We start from the raw sequence: 17,943 nt of genomic DNA, 5'->3' as shown, positions 1-17,943 counted from the left end.
GATCTTGTCAAGTTGACAAAATGAACTATCATAGTGGTTTAGCCACCCATAAGTTGCCCATGCTCCTATAAGTAGCCCCAATTAAACTCTTCAGTTCACTAAGCTAGACTTGGAATCACTTCTTTGGTCTAGTGCTGATGCCCTATCTGAGGTAAATAAACATTTGTTATCTTTCCAGGGAGAGCTCATACTATATGATTCCATTTATGAGTTATCTAATGTAATCAAAGTAATAGAAACAGAAAGTAGACAGGTTGTTACCATGGGCTGGTGGAGAGGGAAATGGGGAATTAGTCAATGGGTTTAGTTTCTGTTGTGCAAGATGAATTACTTCCCAGTTTTTTGGCTAAGATCACATACAGTTTTGCATGATGAAAGATTTTGGTTGTCTGTTTCACAACAACATAATTTATACTTAACACCCACTGAACTAAGCATATGTAAAAATGATCAATTTGAGGGATGGGGAAATAGCTCATCAAAGTCTTGTCAAGTATAATGACTAGAGTTCAATTTGAGGAGCCTATTTAAAAAAAAAAAAAAAAAAAGCTAGGTGTGGTGGCATATGCTTGTAATCCCAGTGCTGGGGAAGCAGAGACAGGCAGATCCCTGGGGTTCAATGCCCAGACAATCTAGACTATTTAGGGAGTTCCAGGCCAGTGAGGTTCCCTGTCTAAAAATAACAAGGTGAATGACTCCTGAGGAACAATATTCTAGGTTTTCCTCTAGAAAACATGCATATACAATTTCACACACATGAGCATACACACATACAAAAAGTGATCTATTTTTAAGCCATGTAAGTTTTGTCAAAATAAAAAAAAATGCAACAAAACAAACTCTGGAGGCCACACACTACGGTGGGACAGAAGCCTCACCTTTCTCCCACAGAGCATCACACACTCCCTTCCGTTACAGTCTCCACATGGCCAAGCCCATGTCTACCTTCTTTACACTGGCAATTTCAAACTCAAGATTCACTCTGAGGCTGTGATTCCAAATCAGAGAAGCAGGAGGACTGAACTTTTATAAAATCCACTTGGATATTTCACAACTCCCTCTATTACTCTCCAGAAACCAAATGAAAGTCAATGGTTTTTCTAACTGTATCTCTCATGGCTTCTTTATGCTCATTAATATGCAAATATATTCTCAGCTGGCAGTGATCTCATGAATTTTTAACCAGAGATTACAATGTTAACTAAAGCTAGCAATCTAGAGGATTATGAGTATTGTTTAATCCTTAGATTCGAATGTCTTAGAGAATTATCCAGCGAACAACCACCCAGTAGTCACCAAAGCATAACCTCTGTCTTTGCATTGTGAGTAACAGACATGGTGTTTAATGAACCTTTTTGAGGATCATTAAAACAGTTAAACCAGGGATGATGGGATGACTCAGTCTGTAATGTATTTGCCATGCAAGCATGAGGACCTGAATTTGTCCCCCAGATCCCATGTGAAAAAGCCAGGTGTGGTAGTAACACACCTCTAATCCAGGCACTAGGGAGATGGAGACAGGCAGATCCTTGGGGTTCACTGGACAGCCAGCCTAGCCTACTTGGATCCACATAAGAACATACATACATGCAATCACAAGTAAAATAAGAGGAGAAAACAGTGAAATCAAATCAACCAATCTTGGTCTGGGAAAATCTCCAGGCACCTGGTAAATGTTCACAGAGCTCCACTACCACAGAAAAGCCATAATGATTTCTGGCTTTGTGACTAAGTATGTACTGAAATCATTTTAGCAGAAAGAAAATAAGATTTTTTGAAAAAGCACATTAGAAGAGAGAACTCAATTCCTTTTGGAGTTGTAGATCAAATTTTTGAATTATTAACTCTAAAATAAGAAAGAAAAGGGAGGATAAAGAGTACTCGCCTGTTCTTCCTGGATAGAAAATTTAAATGCAAAGCCCATATACAAATTTAAGCTTCTAGAAACCATATTTAAAATAAAAGCAAGAAAAATTAGTTTTAATAGTTTAGTATACTATATGCAAAATATTCTGATATCAGCATATAATCACTATTTGTATGTGTGAATGCGTGTGTGTGTGTGTGTGTGTGTGTGTGTGTACAGACAGACATACAAATGTGAGCATATGTGTGAGGTCAGAGGACAACCTTGGGTGTCATTCCTAGGTACCATCCACCTTGCTTTTTGAGACAGGGTCTCTCACTGGCCTGGAATTCACCAAGTCCTGCTAAGCTGGTTAGCCAGTGAGCCCCAAGAATCTTTCTTATCAGCAGGGATTACAAGTGTATACTTCCACACCCTGATTATTACTTTTTTTAATGTGGTTGGTTCTAGGGATTGAACTCAAGTCCTCATGCTTAAAGCAAACACTTTACTAACTGAGTTATCTCTCTAGTCCCCAATACTTTTTAAAAATTATTAAGACTTAGACAGTCTTCTTTTTTAAAAAATATTTTATTATTTTTATTTTATGTGTATGAGTGTATTGCCTGCATGTAGGTAAGTGCAATCATGTTGTGCAATGCCCGTGAGGACAGAAGAAGCCATCAGATCCCCTGGAACTGGAGTTATGGACAGTTGTTAGCTGCCATGTGGGTGCTGGGACTCAAACCCGGGTCTTCTGCAAAAACAACCAGTGTTCTTAACCACTGAGCCATCTCTCCAGCCCTGACACTCTTCTTCTAACTCTTTGGAATCTTATGTATATTTTACACTTACATCTCAGCTTGGACAAGGCCTTTATCAAGGTAAAATATTGCACTAATAGCAAACTGGGTAGTGTAGATATAGAATCAAGGGTTGCATCTTATTCTGAGAAGATAGTGGTTAACTTCTGACATGAGATAGAACATCTCTCTTGACTGCCCACTCCATTGTTTTATGAGTTCCTCAAATCCCTGCATAATAAATTGGGTAGATATACTACTGCCTCCTTTATAGCTACACAACCATCATTTGAAACTTTACAAATTTTACATTTATTTTCTACTATTCATTTTTTTCTTAAAATTTTTACCACAAGTTTAGCTTATTTTTAAAATTAGTTTTGTCCAAAATGATAACATCTTTGATATCACAATCTGATACTTCATATTTGTTATGAGCCAGATGTGGTGGCTCATGCCTTTTATCCCAGCACTTGGGAGGCAGAGGCAGGCAGATCTCTATGAGACCATGTATGGCAAGTTCCAGGTCAGCTGGGGCTACAGGGAGATCATATCTCAAAAAGGCAAAAAAAATAAATAAATAAATAAATAAAAAGAGAGAGATAATGCATATCTTTCACATGTAAAGAGTTTGAGGAATTTTGGCATTTTGGGGAGCTATATAGACCAGGCTGGCCTCAAACTCACAGAGATCTGCCTGCCTCTGCCTCCTGAATACTGGGATTAAAGGCATGTGCCATCATACTTGACATCTTTTCTCTCTTTAATCTTTTTATTAAGATTTATTTTATTGTTTTTAAAGTATGTGTATGTGTCTGTGTGTCTATTTGTGGGCACGTGAATATGTGTGTAGTTTCCCAAGAAGATCAGAAGAGCAAGTTAGATCCCTTGGAGCTAGAGTTGTAGGTGGTTATAAGGGGTCTGACATGGGTGCTGAGAACCAAACTCAGATCATCTGCAAGAGTAGTACACACTCTCAAACACTGAACCATCTTTCTGGCTCCTTGTTTTGTTTTCATTGTGTCATTAGTGAATCTGAATTCTGTCATCTATCAGAAGTTTTCCATTTTGACACATTCAAACACAAATACATTGCTTACTGCCTGAATCTCCCGACATCAAAGAGCTATCTCAGTCTTTGTATCCTTTCGTGTGGATTGACCCACCATTCAGCAGCACCTTCCCTTTGATTCCAACAAAACCACACAAACGAACATTTAATCACTGGTGTTCAACTACCCAAAAGCTACAGGGGTCAAGTAAAACTGCATGTGCTAATACATACAAACACACACATACACATACATACATATGCACAATCACATATATACACAAATGTGTATGTGTATGTGTGGGCTCATCATGAAAATCCTGTGGAGGAACTGTTGTTTTTCTACTTTTGCAAATGAGAGAATGAGGCAAGGGCAGTCCCTCCCTGAGTAGTGGTTGTCAAAACTAACAAATTCAACTCTAGGGCCTGGGAAGTACAGCTTAGTAGAGAGCACTTGCTTAGCATACATGAGGCCCTGGGAGAAAAATGGAGGCACAGACGGAGGGAGGGAGGGACAGAGGGAGGGAGGGAGGGAAAGTAGATGAGTAGATAGGGAGATTGGTGGATGGATGGATGGACGGATGGATGGATGGATGGATGACAGGCAGAGGGGGTCGGTAGATGGATAGATAAATGGGTAGATGAATGAGGGGGTGCTTTGATGGATGGAAAACTGAGGGGTGGGTGAATGAATGGATGATTGATGGATGGTTAGAAGAATGAACAGATGGATAGGTGGGAATTGTCTAGAAAGGACAAACAGTCCTATGCAGGCAAGTCCTATGCAGATAGTCACTCCAGACTCCAGAGCAGGGAACCCAGAGAACAATAAAGGCTCATCATTATCTCCATGACCATCCCAGGAGGGACCCATCCCATAGCTGACAGCGTACCAGCTGACATCAAAGGCAATCTGAGCTCTCAGCATTGGGACAAAGGCTGAAATGGGATTTGTACTGAAGAAGATTGCACAGTCTATGTTTAAGACTCCAGTTCACAAAAAGAAGAATCCACTTACATGTACTCTCTGTGGGCAGAATGCACAGCAGCTGCATTGCTGTAGCGCCAGAGGACAATGGCAGAGGACAGCACATCCAGGATGGCATCAAACTAGGAGAAAGAGACAGGACATTAGTGGCTCTCCAGAGTTAGTGGGGTATGACCGTGAACACACAGGGCAACTGTACTACGGCCCAGAATATCTGAGTGAGCATCTTAGAACACACACATTTCTGCTTCACACAGCCACTATAAACCTCATGGTGAAACCCTGGCCCACTGTATGCTGGCCTAGTAGCAAAGTTGTGGGCCCCTGAGTGATGGGCTCTGACAGGCAAGTTAACATCAGCAATTTTTTGTACATAGCAAGAAGACTTAGGGTAAAGGATTTACTCACTCTCAATGGGATTGTTCTATCTGGGTCCAGGGATGATATGAGGGATCACCCAGGGGCTCTAAGATGTCCACAAAATTTTGATATTGTATAGAAAGCTCAGTGCTTTTGAGGCAGAGAAAGAGAGGGGGAGAGGGAAAAGGAGAGAGGAGTGTTTCTGGGCATCTGTATATGTTGTGATTCATTTCTGGTTGTGTGCCTAGGTACCAGTGAACTCATTTATAATTTTCTGGACAATCCATATCCTTTATAAGGCTCTTAAAAGAATCAGCAACACCCTCAAAACATTAAGTTCTTACAACAAAGGGCAGAAGTGGGTTTGGGACCTAGCCCAGGTCTTTGAGTATGGGACACCCTATGTCTCTGCAGCAAGGATATGTGAAGGAGTTCTCCTGTGTCATCACACTGCACCTTGGTTCTCATCTGAAACATACAAGCACTGGCCCTCACTTGAAAAGCCGTGAAGAAATGTCACTCAATTCTCCAACACACCTGACCTGATTTCTCTGACCCACTCCCACAAGGAGGCAGGCAGGGAACCAAGCTCCTCTTAGGCTATAGACTGACTTCTAATGTGAACAGCACTAATCTCTCTGTCTACACCAGTGTATGCATCACTGCAGTGTGTAACAGGCCTACATACACCCAGAAGGAAACAAAGAACTAAACCTCCCAATACACCCTTTCAAACATCCACTTCATAGAACACGGGCATAGAACATAGAATGTGTGCTTAGGAAATGTCCAATCTTGATACCATTTAATTCTACTGAATTGTAGTTTTTATAGACGTTGTTCTCCAAAAGACATTTTTTCCCACTAAGCTCACATCTCCTAAGCACTCTTATATTTGATGACTCAAGGTAAGGCTTGCAGAATCTCAGGAAGTTAGTACATTTCAGATTACTTACTGCAAAACCAAAGGCAGAGGCGCTGTACCTCATGACGGAGACAGCTAAAAAGAAAGAAAACACCATTCAGATTTGACAGCCGCATGGGTCACATCTCTCATTTGTGAGTTCATCAGTACATCTGGGAAAAGTTCCCAGAGAATAAATTTTAAAACCACTGTCCTTGTAAAATCTAATAATTATAAAAAGAAAATATTTCTGAATTCCACCTGCAACAACTTCCCTTCCCAGTGTGTTCCAAAGCATCCAAGAGCCAATATCAGAAAAAAAAAAAAAGCTTAATCAGTTATCAGTCACATTGTTTCTAAGTCTTTGAGAATTTAGAAACTAAAAGCAGAGAACTTGGAACTCAACTTTCAAAGCAAAGCTGGAACTAAAATCTCCTACCCTAGATTCACAAGTAGCTGGGATTACAGGCCTGGCCTTACTCTGAATCCACCTGTTCTCATTGACCTCAGTAACAGGCACAGGCATGGTTGGAAGACCTTTCCTTCTCATAGATGACCACCTGCTTGACCAACTTCAAAATGCCTACATATGAGTGACACCACGCTTTTACATGGAGAGCCACAGATTTCAAATGAGCCTACGTGATTATAGTGAGAAACATAAGGATCCTCATCTCAGGAATCTATAATTAAATAGGCTATGGGCTGGGAAGATAGCTTAATGAGTTAAGTGCTTGTCATGCAACCATGAGGACCTGACTTCCATCCCAAGCACCCGTGAAAGAAATCTGGGTACCGGGGATGCACTTGTAATCCCAGCACTGGCAAAGTGGAGACAGGTGGATTCCTGGGGCTCAATGGCAATACAGTCTGGCCTACTTGGCAACTTCTAGGTCAGTAAGAGACCTTGTCTCAAAAAACAAGTTTGAGGGACTGGAGAGATGGCTCAATGGTTAAGAGCACTTACAGCCCTTCCAGAGGAACTGAGTTAGTTCCTAACACCATGTATGGCAGCTCACAACTGCCTGTAACTCTAGTTCCAGGGGCTCTGATGCCCTCTTCTGACCTCCTTAGGCACCTGCATACACAGAAGCATACAGACACAATCACATACACATACACATACACACTCACATGCACAAAAATAAAAATAAAATAAATATATTTTTTAAAAGAAAAAAAGACAAATGGTGTCCTTCGAACAATGCCAAAGGTTGTTCTCTGCCTATACACATGTACACATATGTACATGTATACTTGTGTACACATGTGCATGCATAGCCACATGCATGTGTATGTATGCACACATATACTTGTAGACATGTGCATCTATGCAGACATGTGCACACATACAGAGAGGAAAGAGTGGTGGGCTTCTCTGACTCCATGGGAATCCAATGTCATGATTCTCAGCACTATGCTGGAAACTCCTGCTACTGTAAGGGAGTTAAGCCAGAGAGTTAAGCCTGCCTGGTGGATGGATAACCGAGAGCACATGTGGAATGCTATACACCAGCCAGAGGGGTGCTGTCGAACTCAGGGTCCTTCACAGAGGTGTATCATTTATTTACAAATTGCCTTCCTCTAATTTCCTGGATAATATGCAAAGAGAGAAACACCAAAATTGCATGGGGAGTTGTGAGCACTCTGAAGGGCTCTCCACAGGTCCAGGAGCTCTGGAAGCTTCTCACTATGATCAGCTCTCTGACTCATGCCACTAAATAACTGTAAACAGTCATTAGCCCAAGAACCATATGGACGAGCTCAATGGCCTCTGAGGAATTTATTAAGAGTGTCAAGTAATAAGTTCATTTTCTTTGACCCAAAACTCATCACAATGCATCCTAATTCTAGGATAAGAATTAATTCAACAGAAGGGGTCAGATGGGTTCAGTTAGACCCTGTACCCATGTAGAAAAAAAGTAAGCTAAGGGATTTTTGGAGGGAGGGCATATGTGTGTATGCATGTGTATGTGCATGAACATATAGGTATAGGTACATGTGTGGGTACCCGTGGGTGTGGGTACACATGTCTGTGGGTGCACATGTACATGTGTGTATGTATGTAAAGGCCAGAAGTCAACCTCAAATTCCTCAGACACTATCTACCTTATTTTTTGAGACAGGCTCTCTTACTGGTCTGGAGCTTTCCAAGTAGGCTATGATGGCTGGCAATGAGCCTCAGGGATCTGCCTCTGCCTCTCCAGCACTAGGATCGCAAGTGTGTACCACTGTGCCTGGCTTTCAATGTAGGTTATGGGGATCAAATTCAGGTCCTCCTGCTTGTGCCTGGAGCCACCTCCCCAACCACCAAATCAAAGGATTTTCATTGACACATTTCCAACCTCCCTCATGCTAAGAATGAGTTGTGCTTAGAGAGGAGCAGGATTGTTCCAAGATAACCATTCAATGGAGAGAAGATGCTGTTTGGGTCCCTGGAGCTCCACACATACATGGCTGAGCATAGCCAAACACCACTATGGTGCCAAGGGCCAATGTTTCCTATAAGGCAGGAGCGAGACTCAACCATGAAGAACAGACTTGGACCACATCAGCCTGCTAGGCTGCATACTGATGGTCCATGAGATGGGTGAGCAGGCAACCATGAGGCAAGACTTTTCTGATGAAGGCTGCTCTTGCCTGTTAGATAAAAAAATGTTGGCAGGGGTCAAGATCGCTGTGAAACAGAAACAGAGAGGACTCTGGCAAAGCAAGAGTTTATTGGGTTGGCGGGGCTGGGACCCAACTCAGGAGTGAGTAAAACCAGCAGGCTGCATGGGGCAGGGGGTGGGGGGCTTATAAAGGGAAAAGAATTCATAAAAAGAGAATATTTTTCTGCTGTTTGGGGCTGTTTGGGGGCTGTTCAGGGAGGGTGTGGGGTCTGTACCTGGTGAAACTTATTAAGGAAAACACCTACTGTAAAACATGCTTTTTAACAATTACAGGGTTCCAGGAACCCATTGCAGCTAGAAGGCTTGGGAAATCTGTTTGTCAGTCTGTGGAGCATGCTCTGGTGATCACAATGCATTGGATCACCAATTCCTGGAGCTGTTTTGTCAACTTGCAGGTAGCTGGTAATTGGCTGACTTAGTTCCTCCTAGGGGCTTTATGGTTTCTGGGTCTGGGGTTGCCTGGACCTGAACCCTATCATTGCCAAGGCAGGTGACATACCAGAAAGGGATGGAACTCCAAGGATGCAGTTGTTACCCCTGCTGAGGTGAGTTCTTTAGCCTCTGAGTCAACCCTGCTCCTGTAAGTAACCCCAGTCAACTAACACACTGGTTCACAGGAGTGGAGTTAGGTAGAATCATTTCTTTGGTCTCTTGTTGGTATCCACAAATGTTAACAGTTGTTCACTTTTGAAAGAAGGGACTATTTGACAGTTGTTGGTTTTCTTCCCTACTGTTTCGTGTTTTCCACATTTTCTACAGTCATTACATGTAACCATTCAAATCAGAAAAAGAAATCTATTTTATTTGAGGAAAGAACTATCCAACTCATAAAAATATAACCAAAGATCCAAAATGAAATAGCAGGAGATTTCGGGTGCACATCTGGGAGTAGGTTGCACTGCAAGCTCGCGGGTGTTCTTGGCTGACAAGAAAGTACATGACTATGTATGTCATTATTACATCTAGGTTTCTGAAATCTGTCTTTCTGGGCCCAATGACCTACATGAGCAGGTTGCCAGTGATTCAGCGAGATCCTGTGGTAGAAGACCCAGGAAGCCAGGCCATAGAACACCAGCAGAATGTTACTCCCAGTCTAATAGACCTCCTTCCTCTCAGAGTTTGCCTGTCCTAACGCGAACTGTCATTTACATGTCAAAGGATGCAATAACATAATAGCCCCAGAAGCAGGCACACAACAGAAGTCTTAAATAAATATTTATACAGGCTTGGTTAAGAGACCAGATTCTTTTTAACAAAGTCACACCAAGCCAAAAAGCATGATGGCTGGAAACTCAACCCCAAACAGAAAGGCAGCTGGGGACCCAAGAGACCCATTGTTAAGGCAGAGCCAAAGGCAGATCCGCAGCTGAGTAAGCTGTGGCTTGGAGGGAGGGTCTTCAAGGCTCAGACAAAGGACCTCGGAAACTCAGAAAGGAACGAGCCAGCAAGACAACGGAGGATCAGCACAAGGAGCCCCCTCCACAACATCCCACAAAGCCGGCAAGATTTAGAGACAAAGAGGACCCATCTGTCATCCTCTCTAGAGTCAGGCAATAATTACCTTGAGCCTTAGCACTCTTTAGCAATACCCCAGGCCCCATAACACCTCAGAGTTGTTAAATTATGTGAGCAGTAGAGCTCTGTTAATAAATCAATCCCAGTTTAATTAGACTGTCTCTGTCACTCAGATGCCTGACAAAGGCCTCCTCCCTGTAGATGGGGAAGGAGCCCACCCTGGACAGCCACTTTTCTATCATCCACCATCAGGGGCAGGTCTCCCTTTCTTGCTCTTTGGGACCTGGGCAGTAAAATAGGTGGGAAAAAGAGAGGTCCATGAAAATGTAGTTTTCTCTGTTCTGACTCACTCCAACAGAACCTGTAATCACTTCCATACTCTCTGCCCTCTTGAGCAAGATTCTCAACTACTACAAAAATTAGTGATGGGTTTTTTTAATTCAGTGGAGAGGAGGAAAGCTGCTTAACAAACAAGTTAACAAAATGACTACATAGGGCTGGGGAGATGGCTCAGTTGGTAAGGGCTTGCCATGCAAGCATGAGGACCTGAGTTTGATCCCCAGAACCCATGTAAAAAAGCCAGGTATGGTCACATGCACTTGTAATCCCAGCACTAGAGAAGGGGAGACAGGCCAATTCCTGGGGCTCAGTGGCCAGCCAGCCTAGGCCAGTGAGAGACCTTGTCTTAAGAGGAGGATGGTGCCTGAGAAACAACACCTGAGATTGATCACACACATGCACAAAACACACACACAAGCACATGCCCTCACATTCATGAACACACAAGCACACACACAAAAGAGTAGGCTAGAAGAGTTACAAAATACTGTACTTCAGCTTCTGTACAGGGCAAAGTGGTTTTGTATGATAGTGTCCTACATCTCTCGACAACAAAAGATCCCTTCACACTCACGTTCCTAATGAGAAATAGCCACCATGATGCCTCCTAAGTGGCTGCTGCCTCTCCTCTCTACTGTCATTTTCAGCACACAGCTGGATTGCTGTATATAGTTCACTCCACACAAGAACAAAGTCCTCACACTTGAAGAGGCCCCTACATTCTGACCTTCTCCAGTACAAGCTGGACCTGCCTACTCTTCTCCAGGCACAGGGACCTTCCTGCTACCATCCCCACAGTCAGACCCAGCCTTGCCTTTCTGCCCACAGCACCTACCCCAGGGACCCAACCGACCCATCCCTTTTGGGTCTCAGCTTCAATGTCCCCTTGTAGGCCTGTCCTGGCTTATCTACTTAATATTGCAACCTGCCTAACTCCATCTCCATTCCCTCTGCCCTCTAGTACATTTTCTTTATCCAGAGATTTTCTACCACACATTTCTATTCACTGATGTATGAATAAGGTGCATCATCCACCTCACTCTACATCCCACTGTGATAGTTAATGGTGTCAACTTGACGAGACCTACAGTCACCTAGGAGACAAGCCTCTGGGCATGTCTGTGAGAGAGTTTCTAGACTGTGTTAATTGAGGTGGCAAGACCCACCTTAAATGTAGGCAGCACCATCCCATGGTCTGAATAAAAAGGAGAAAACAAGCTGAGCATCAGCACTCATCTTTCTGTGTTTCTGATTATAGATGCAATCTGACGAGCTGCCACACACACTCCTGCCACCATGACTTCCCCACCATGGTGGGCTGTGCCCTCCAACTGGGAGCCCAATCAAACTCTTCCTTCCTTAGGTTGCTTTTGTCAGGTATTTGGTCACAGCAACAGAAGAGTAACTAACACACCTAGTCATTCACACATTGTGTAAGGCTGACTGTTTCCATGATGCAATATTAGAATCAGGTAGTAGATTTTACAGTCTTATTCTTATTAAAGTGTACCAACTCCTGGGGTAGCATTTTACCTCAAACACAGTAGATGTTAATATCTCAGTGGGATATTGAAAGGCCAAAGGGAAGATGCCACCTTAGTGAAGAAGGCCAAACTAGCATCAGCAGGGTCATATGCAGGCATGGCCTATCCTTGCCTGGACATCTCCCCCTTGAATTGGGTAATGGAGAATGATTAACTCAGGCCAGAACAAAAAGCTAAAGCCATAAGCACAAGAACCAGAGGGCATGGATGTTGTCAGTTAAGGTCATCCTCCAAGGTCACCTTCCAAGCTTACCCTCCAATAAAGTCCTCCAAGGTCATCCTTCAAAGTCACCCTCCAAGTTCACTCTCCAAGGTCATCCTCCTTGACCTGGTACTGCTGGTGCCACACTACACACTGAACCTCTCAGATATAAAGCCACTAAATTAACGCTTTTAAAACTCTATTACATTTTTCAAATTTATTTTGTGTGCATATGTGCAGAGGACCACTTTTGGGAGCCAGTTCTTCCTTCTACCATATGGATCCTGGGACCCAAAATCAGGTCATCAGTCTTGGCAGCAGATACTTTTACCCAATGAGCCATCTCACTGGTCCTGAAGGTACATGCTACAAAACAGACTGTATGTGAGGAAGAGGAATGGACCAAACGAGCATTGACGCCTTGGCCTAAAGAAACAGTGGTGAATAAATATTTACTCACTGGAGTTGAATCATAGTCCCTAAGAAGTCATTACCACTGTCGCTCAGGGAATAAAAGTTAAACATGGTGGAACAGAGCCATTGTCCCTCTATTTCATTCTTCCGTATCAACCTACTAAAATAGCAAGAAACATAGGAAACTGGAGAAAGAACGTGATAACCAAAGAAATTAGCACATAGTCAATCCACAAACCCCAGTTCACAAAGGCTATCTACCAAATACATTACAATCTAGACTACACCAAGAGGATGCTGGAAGCTGAAAGCATACCTCAATCAAATCTTAGAATGGACTGAGGGCGTGGAAGTGGTGTGGGACTTCCCTGCCATGCAAAAAAAAAAAAATCAAACCAAGCATGGTGATAAAATTATGAATTTGAGACCAGCCCAGGCTGCTACGTAGAAAGTTCTAGGCCAGTTTGGGCCATATGGTAGGATCCTATCTCAAAAAATAAACAGAGGGCTGGATACGTAGTTTAACAGGCAAGCCTGATGACCTGAGTTGGATCCCCAGAACACACAGTGGAAGCAAAGAACTGACTCCTGAAGTTGTCCTCTGACCTCCACACGTGCATCACTAATGCAAAATATTAAAAACGGGGGCATTCATGAAAAAGGGAGTGACTTAGCAAATTACCATACATTCATACTGTATCACTAAGTTCTTGGAAAACACAGACATATAATGCTGAACATATAGTGTGTGACTGAAGCAATAATCAACAGGGTGGTTATCAAAGCCTGTGTGTGCACAAAATGGATTCATATCTGCAGATAAATTTTCAGAAAAGTTACAAAAGAAAGTAGGGGTGATGATTACCTCCAAGGACAGAGAGTGCAAGGTTGAAGTACACCCCCTGTGTGCTTTGGTTCTCTTACCGTGTACATTGTGCCTACATCTGCATGTGCTTCCACAGTGGCACAGAAATGCACATACCACAATGAAGACACTAGCCTTGTCACTGAACCGGGCCACTGTGAAGAGGAAGAAGGGAGGAGGAAGAAAGAGAGGAGGAGAAGGAGGTATGGGAAGAGATGATGCGAAGAAGGGGGGAAGAGAAAGAAGGAACAGGAGGAGGAGGGAGAGGCTATAAGAAGTGATCATTTCAGTGTCATGGTCCTAGACAGTCACTGCGTGGGCACAACTGTCAGGGAATACACTGCAATAGATGAAAGTCTCTGTTCTGTATTTGGTTACATTGTCCCCTCTTTTGGAGAACTAAACGGTCTCTTTTTCAAAGATTGCCATCCTATCTGAATCAGTTAACTGCATAACCTTAACATTCTTCTAGCTTAAGAAAATAAAACTGGACTCAAACACAATTTATACCAGAATAAGGTAATTCTCTCAATGAATATGACTCATTTTATTTGGAAGCACATGTTAACTGATGTATTAAGAGTGTCCCAGGTCTATTATGTTTCAACAGAGTATTGCCAGATTTCAGTAACCTTGAGCACAAGTCTTTATAGATGATGTAAAGGTAGAAAGTAGAACGAAGGAAAGAAATCTCAAGTCTTGTTTCCAAGTCAACAAATACATATAGCTGGTATACATTCTAAAGTGATGATGCATATACCTGGTATATATTCTTTAAAAAAATTTTTTTGCCTTTTTTTTTTTTGGTCTTTTTGAGACAGGGTCTCCCTGTAGCCCCAGCTGACCTGGAACTCACTATGTAGACAAGGCTGGTCCTAAACTCACAGAGATCCACCTGCCTCCCAAGTGCTAGCTACTGCCGTGTGTCACCATGCCCTACCTGATATACCTGATATGCATTCTAAAGCAAGGAGAAAGCAACAATAAAGAAAACATGTTGGGGTTGGACATGGTGTGCACGCCTTTAATCCCAGGTCTGGGAGGCTCTAGAGGCAGGCCAAACTCTGTGAGAAAGAGGCCAGCCTGGTCTACATAGAGAGCTCCAGGTCATCCAGGCCAGTTATGGCTACTGGGAGACCCTGTCTCAAAAAGACACAAATAAAAAGAAGGAAGGGAGGAAGGGAGGGAGGAAGGAAGGAAGGAAGGAAGGAGAGAAAGAAAGAAAGAAAGAAAGAAAGAAAGAAAGAAAGAAAGAAAGAAAGAAAGAAAGAAGGGAGGGAAAGAAAGAAAGGAAGGAAGGAAGGAAGGAAAGAAAGAAAGAAAGAAAGAGAAAGGAAAGAAGGAAAGAAAGAAAAGAAAGAACTCTTATGTAATCCCTGAAAGATTTTAGGGTTACCTCTTCAGGGGGTAATGTTAGAGTAGCAAAAAGCCCAAGGAAGGAAGAAAGAAAGAAAGAAAGAAAGAAAGAAAGAAAGAAAGAAAGAAAGAAAGAAAGGAAGGAAGGAAGGAAGGAAGGAAGGAAGGAAGGAAGGAAGAAAATACTTTGTTGAGAAGATGGCTCAGTGGATTAAAAACCTTGCACAGGGGCTAGGGAGATGACTCAACAGGTGAAGTGCTTGCTGCACAAGCATAAGATAAGGACTTGACTTCATGAAGCTCCAGCAACTCATAAACCAGATCATCCCAGTACTCTGGATATGGCAACAGAAGGATGAGAAGTTCAAGGTCATCCTCAGCAACATAGAGAGTTAGAAGCCAGCCTGAGCTACATGAGACCCTGTCCAAAAACAAAGCAAACACAAAAAGAGTAAGTTCACTGTCCGTTTAAGGAAATGTTTACTAGCCAAGTTCCTAAATTCCACTTGATGGAAGCAAGCTTTTCTGAGGACAGGCAGCCTCAAGCCTACTCTGTTATCCATCTCTTTACATTAAGTGAGAGCTCTGAGACAGGAAGAAACATGCCCTGCATCACAGGGCAGAGGGAACTCACACCCAGGTCTCCAGATTCTCAGAAAGAAGCACATAGTTGCCCTAACCTCCACCTCCAGACGCTGACAGCTTCCAGAGAAGTTCCTCCCCTTAAAAAGAGCCTGCAAGGGAAAGGGCTGAAACACAGTTCTGTCCTTAGTGCAAACGTTCTCCATGGCAACATCAATTACATCCAATGCTTGGAAGTTTCACTGATGGAATAAATATATTTAATAACCTTCCTCTATCCCTCCTCTAAGAAGAAGCTCCCTCTCCAACTCTAATTATATTTGAAAATACCCAATTCATTATCACTTTAATTAAAATCACACATTTTCATTTAAAGCTGGAAGAGTCCTTAGAGATGGTCTATCTAGTTCTAATCTAACCTCTTTTTTGGGGGAGGGGTTGTGTGCAGGCACATGTTGGGTTTGTTCCTCCCTACCCTCTCTTCCATTGACCCTGAAGCTCTTGATTATGCTAGGCTGACTGGCCAGTGAGCCCCAGGGATTTCCCTGTCTCTGCCTCCCAAACACTGGAATTACAAGCTTTTGCAGGGCAGGGCACTGAGGAAAGGGTTTATTTGTCTTACATCTCCCTGGTCACAGTTCATCAGGGAGACCAAGGTAGGAACTAAGGGTAGGAACTGAAACACAGGCCCTGGAGGAATGCTCCTCACTGGCTTGCTCCCCAACCCCTGCTCAGCCTGCTTTCTTATTCAACACAGGCCCAACTCCCCAGGGGTAACATTACCCACAGTGGGCTGGGCCCTCCCACATCACACAACAATCAAGAAAATACCCCACAGACATGGCCACAGGCCAGTTCAATGGAGGCAGTTCTCCAACTGAGGGGCCCTCAACCCAGGTGTGTCCAGTTGACACTAAAGCTATCCAGCACAGAAGGTAAACTTCATGTTGAAAGTAATAGAGGTACTGAAGAAAATAAGGGTCATTGAAAGACGACCAAACCAGTATGGCATGCATGGCAGACACAAGCAGGTCAAGATCTAGGATAACACCCTCTTCATAAAATTCTTGGGAATTTCCTCCCTCTGTTGTTATACACTTTTAAACTTTTGGCATTGCCTTCCACCAATCAATCAGTCATCTTCACTAGGAACAGGACAATACCTATTTTATATAGCACAGGATTCAAATGCCTGGAAAGGTGCCTGCAACATAATAGAGGTTCAATGAACATTGTTGAAAGAATAACCAAATAAATATATATTGATGGATTAATGAATGGAAGAATGGGTAGCTATATGAATGAATGAATGAATTGCTGGATGAACCATAAGGATGTATTTAGATATACTTTGTATAGAAGAAAGTAATATTTTTTTCTTCTTTGATTTATTTATTTTTATGGGGCTTTTAGCTACTCTAACATTCCCCCTTCTGAAGAGATATCCCTAAAATCTTTTAAGGATTACATACAAGCTCCCAAATACTTTTGACATTTTGGGCCTTTGGAACAGAGTATGTTGCTCAGAGGCCCAAGGACATTTTGACTTTTAGCCAAGAAACTGGCTACTTTTCTTTGGGGTCTTTTTACCCTAACTGCCTAGCCAATTCCTACCTCCAATAGAGAATCAGGACACAGACTGCTCTAGCTTCTTCATGTTGAACAGGGACGCAGGGTGAGGCAATTGGAGTACCCCTTCAGTGGGTCTATCTAAAAGACTCCTAAATTGCATAACTCTTATCTCTAGCGCAAAAAGAAAGTCCTCGAATCGTGACTAGGAGATCTGAAGAAGTAAGGGCAAGAGTAATTAGCATTATAAGTTCTAGTCATGGAACTAGAAAAAAGTCAGAACATGGCAGTTTTCAAATGTTCATATGAGAGTCCATTGGAATTTCTTGACAAGGGCTTCCAAAAGTACCCCTCTATTGGGTTCTTCTTCATTTTTCTTTTGTCTTCCAAGGCTGGGCTCTAGAAGATGGATTCAGGATTTGCTTTCAGGTATTTTGATAGCTGTTGGAGTGGTTAGAATCAGTGTCGGTTCTCTCTCAAAGTCTTCTAGATAGGGGGAGAAAACAAATTTATCCATCACTTTAGAACAATAGCTGGTTGTCTCCCTTAGCTACAAGTGGGCACTACAATATTGGGGGCCAAGATTTGAAGTCTTACATCTGAGTAGCACTTTCTGGTTAGGAACAAAATCATCAATGAGAAATAATTTTCTAAATAATTTTTTGGTCTTTTTGAGACAGGGTCTCCCTGTAGCCCCAGCTGTCCTGGAACTCACTACGTAGACCAGGCTGGCCTTGAACTCACAGAGATCCACTTGCCTCTGCCCTCCAAGTGCTGGGATTAAAGGCGTGCATCTAAATAATTTTTTATATAGACTTAAGCCTAATGTCTGGGAAGTGTAATCCCTTGAACTCTTAAAAGAAATATACTGATGACTTTACTCTTTGGTTATACTTTCCTTTTGGGTGTTTAAAACCATACAGTTGCCCCAAA

The 17,943-nt window shown here is 42.7% G+C and overlaps 1 protein-coding gene across 1 annotated transcript in view; it reads right to left on the bottom strand.

Moving 5' to 3' along the window:
- The window catches only part of Tmem163 (transmembrane protein 163), a 196,517-nt gene that overhangs the window by 59,188 nt on the left and 119,386 nt on the right, over window positions 1-17,943 (bottom strand). Inside the window, exons 3-4 of the mRNA XM_008832458.2 lie at window positions 6,005-6,048; window positions 4,719-4,810 (exon numbers count right to left, since the gene is read on the bottom strand). Coding sequence (XP_008830680.1) covers window positions 4,719-4,810; window positions 6,005-6,048 — 136 coding nt within the window. The remainder of the gene's footprint in view (window positions 1-4,718; window positions 4,811-6,004; window positions 6,049-17,943) is intronic.

This window comes from Nannospalax galili, unplaced genomic scaffold (genome assembly GCF_000622305.1).
Source record: "Nannospalax galili isolate Female #2095 unplaced genomic scaffold, S.galili_v1.0 scaffold995, whole genome shotgun sequence".
NCBI classification, from domain to species: Eukaryota; Metazoa; Chordata; class Mammalia; order Rodentia; family Spalacidae; genus Nannospalax; species Nannospalax galili.
Note: the sequence above shows the minus strand (reverse complement) of the source record. Positions and strands in the feature narration are given on the sequence as shown.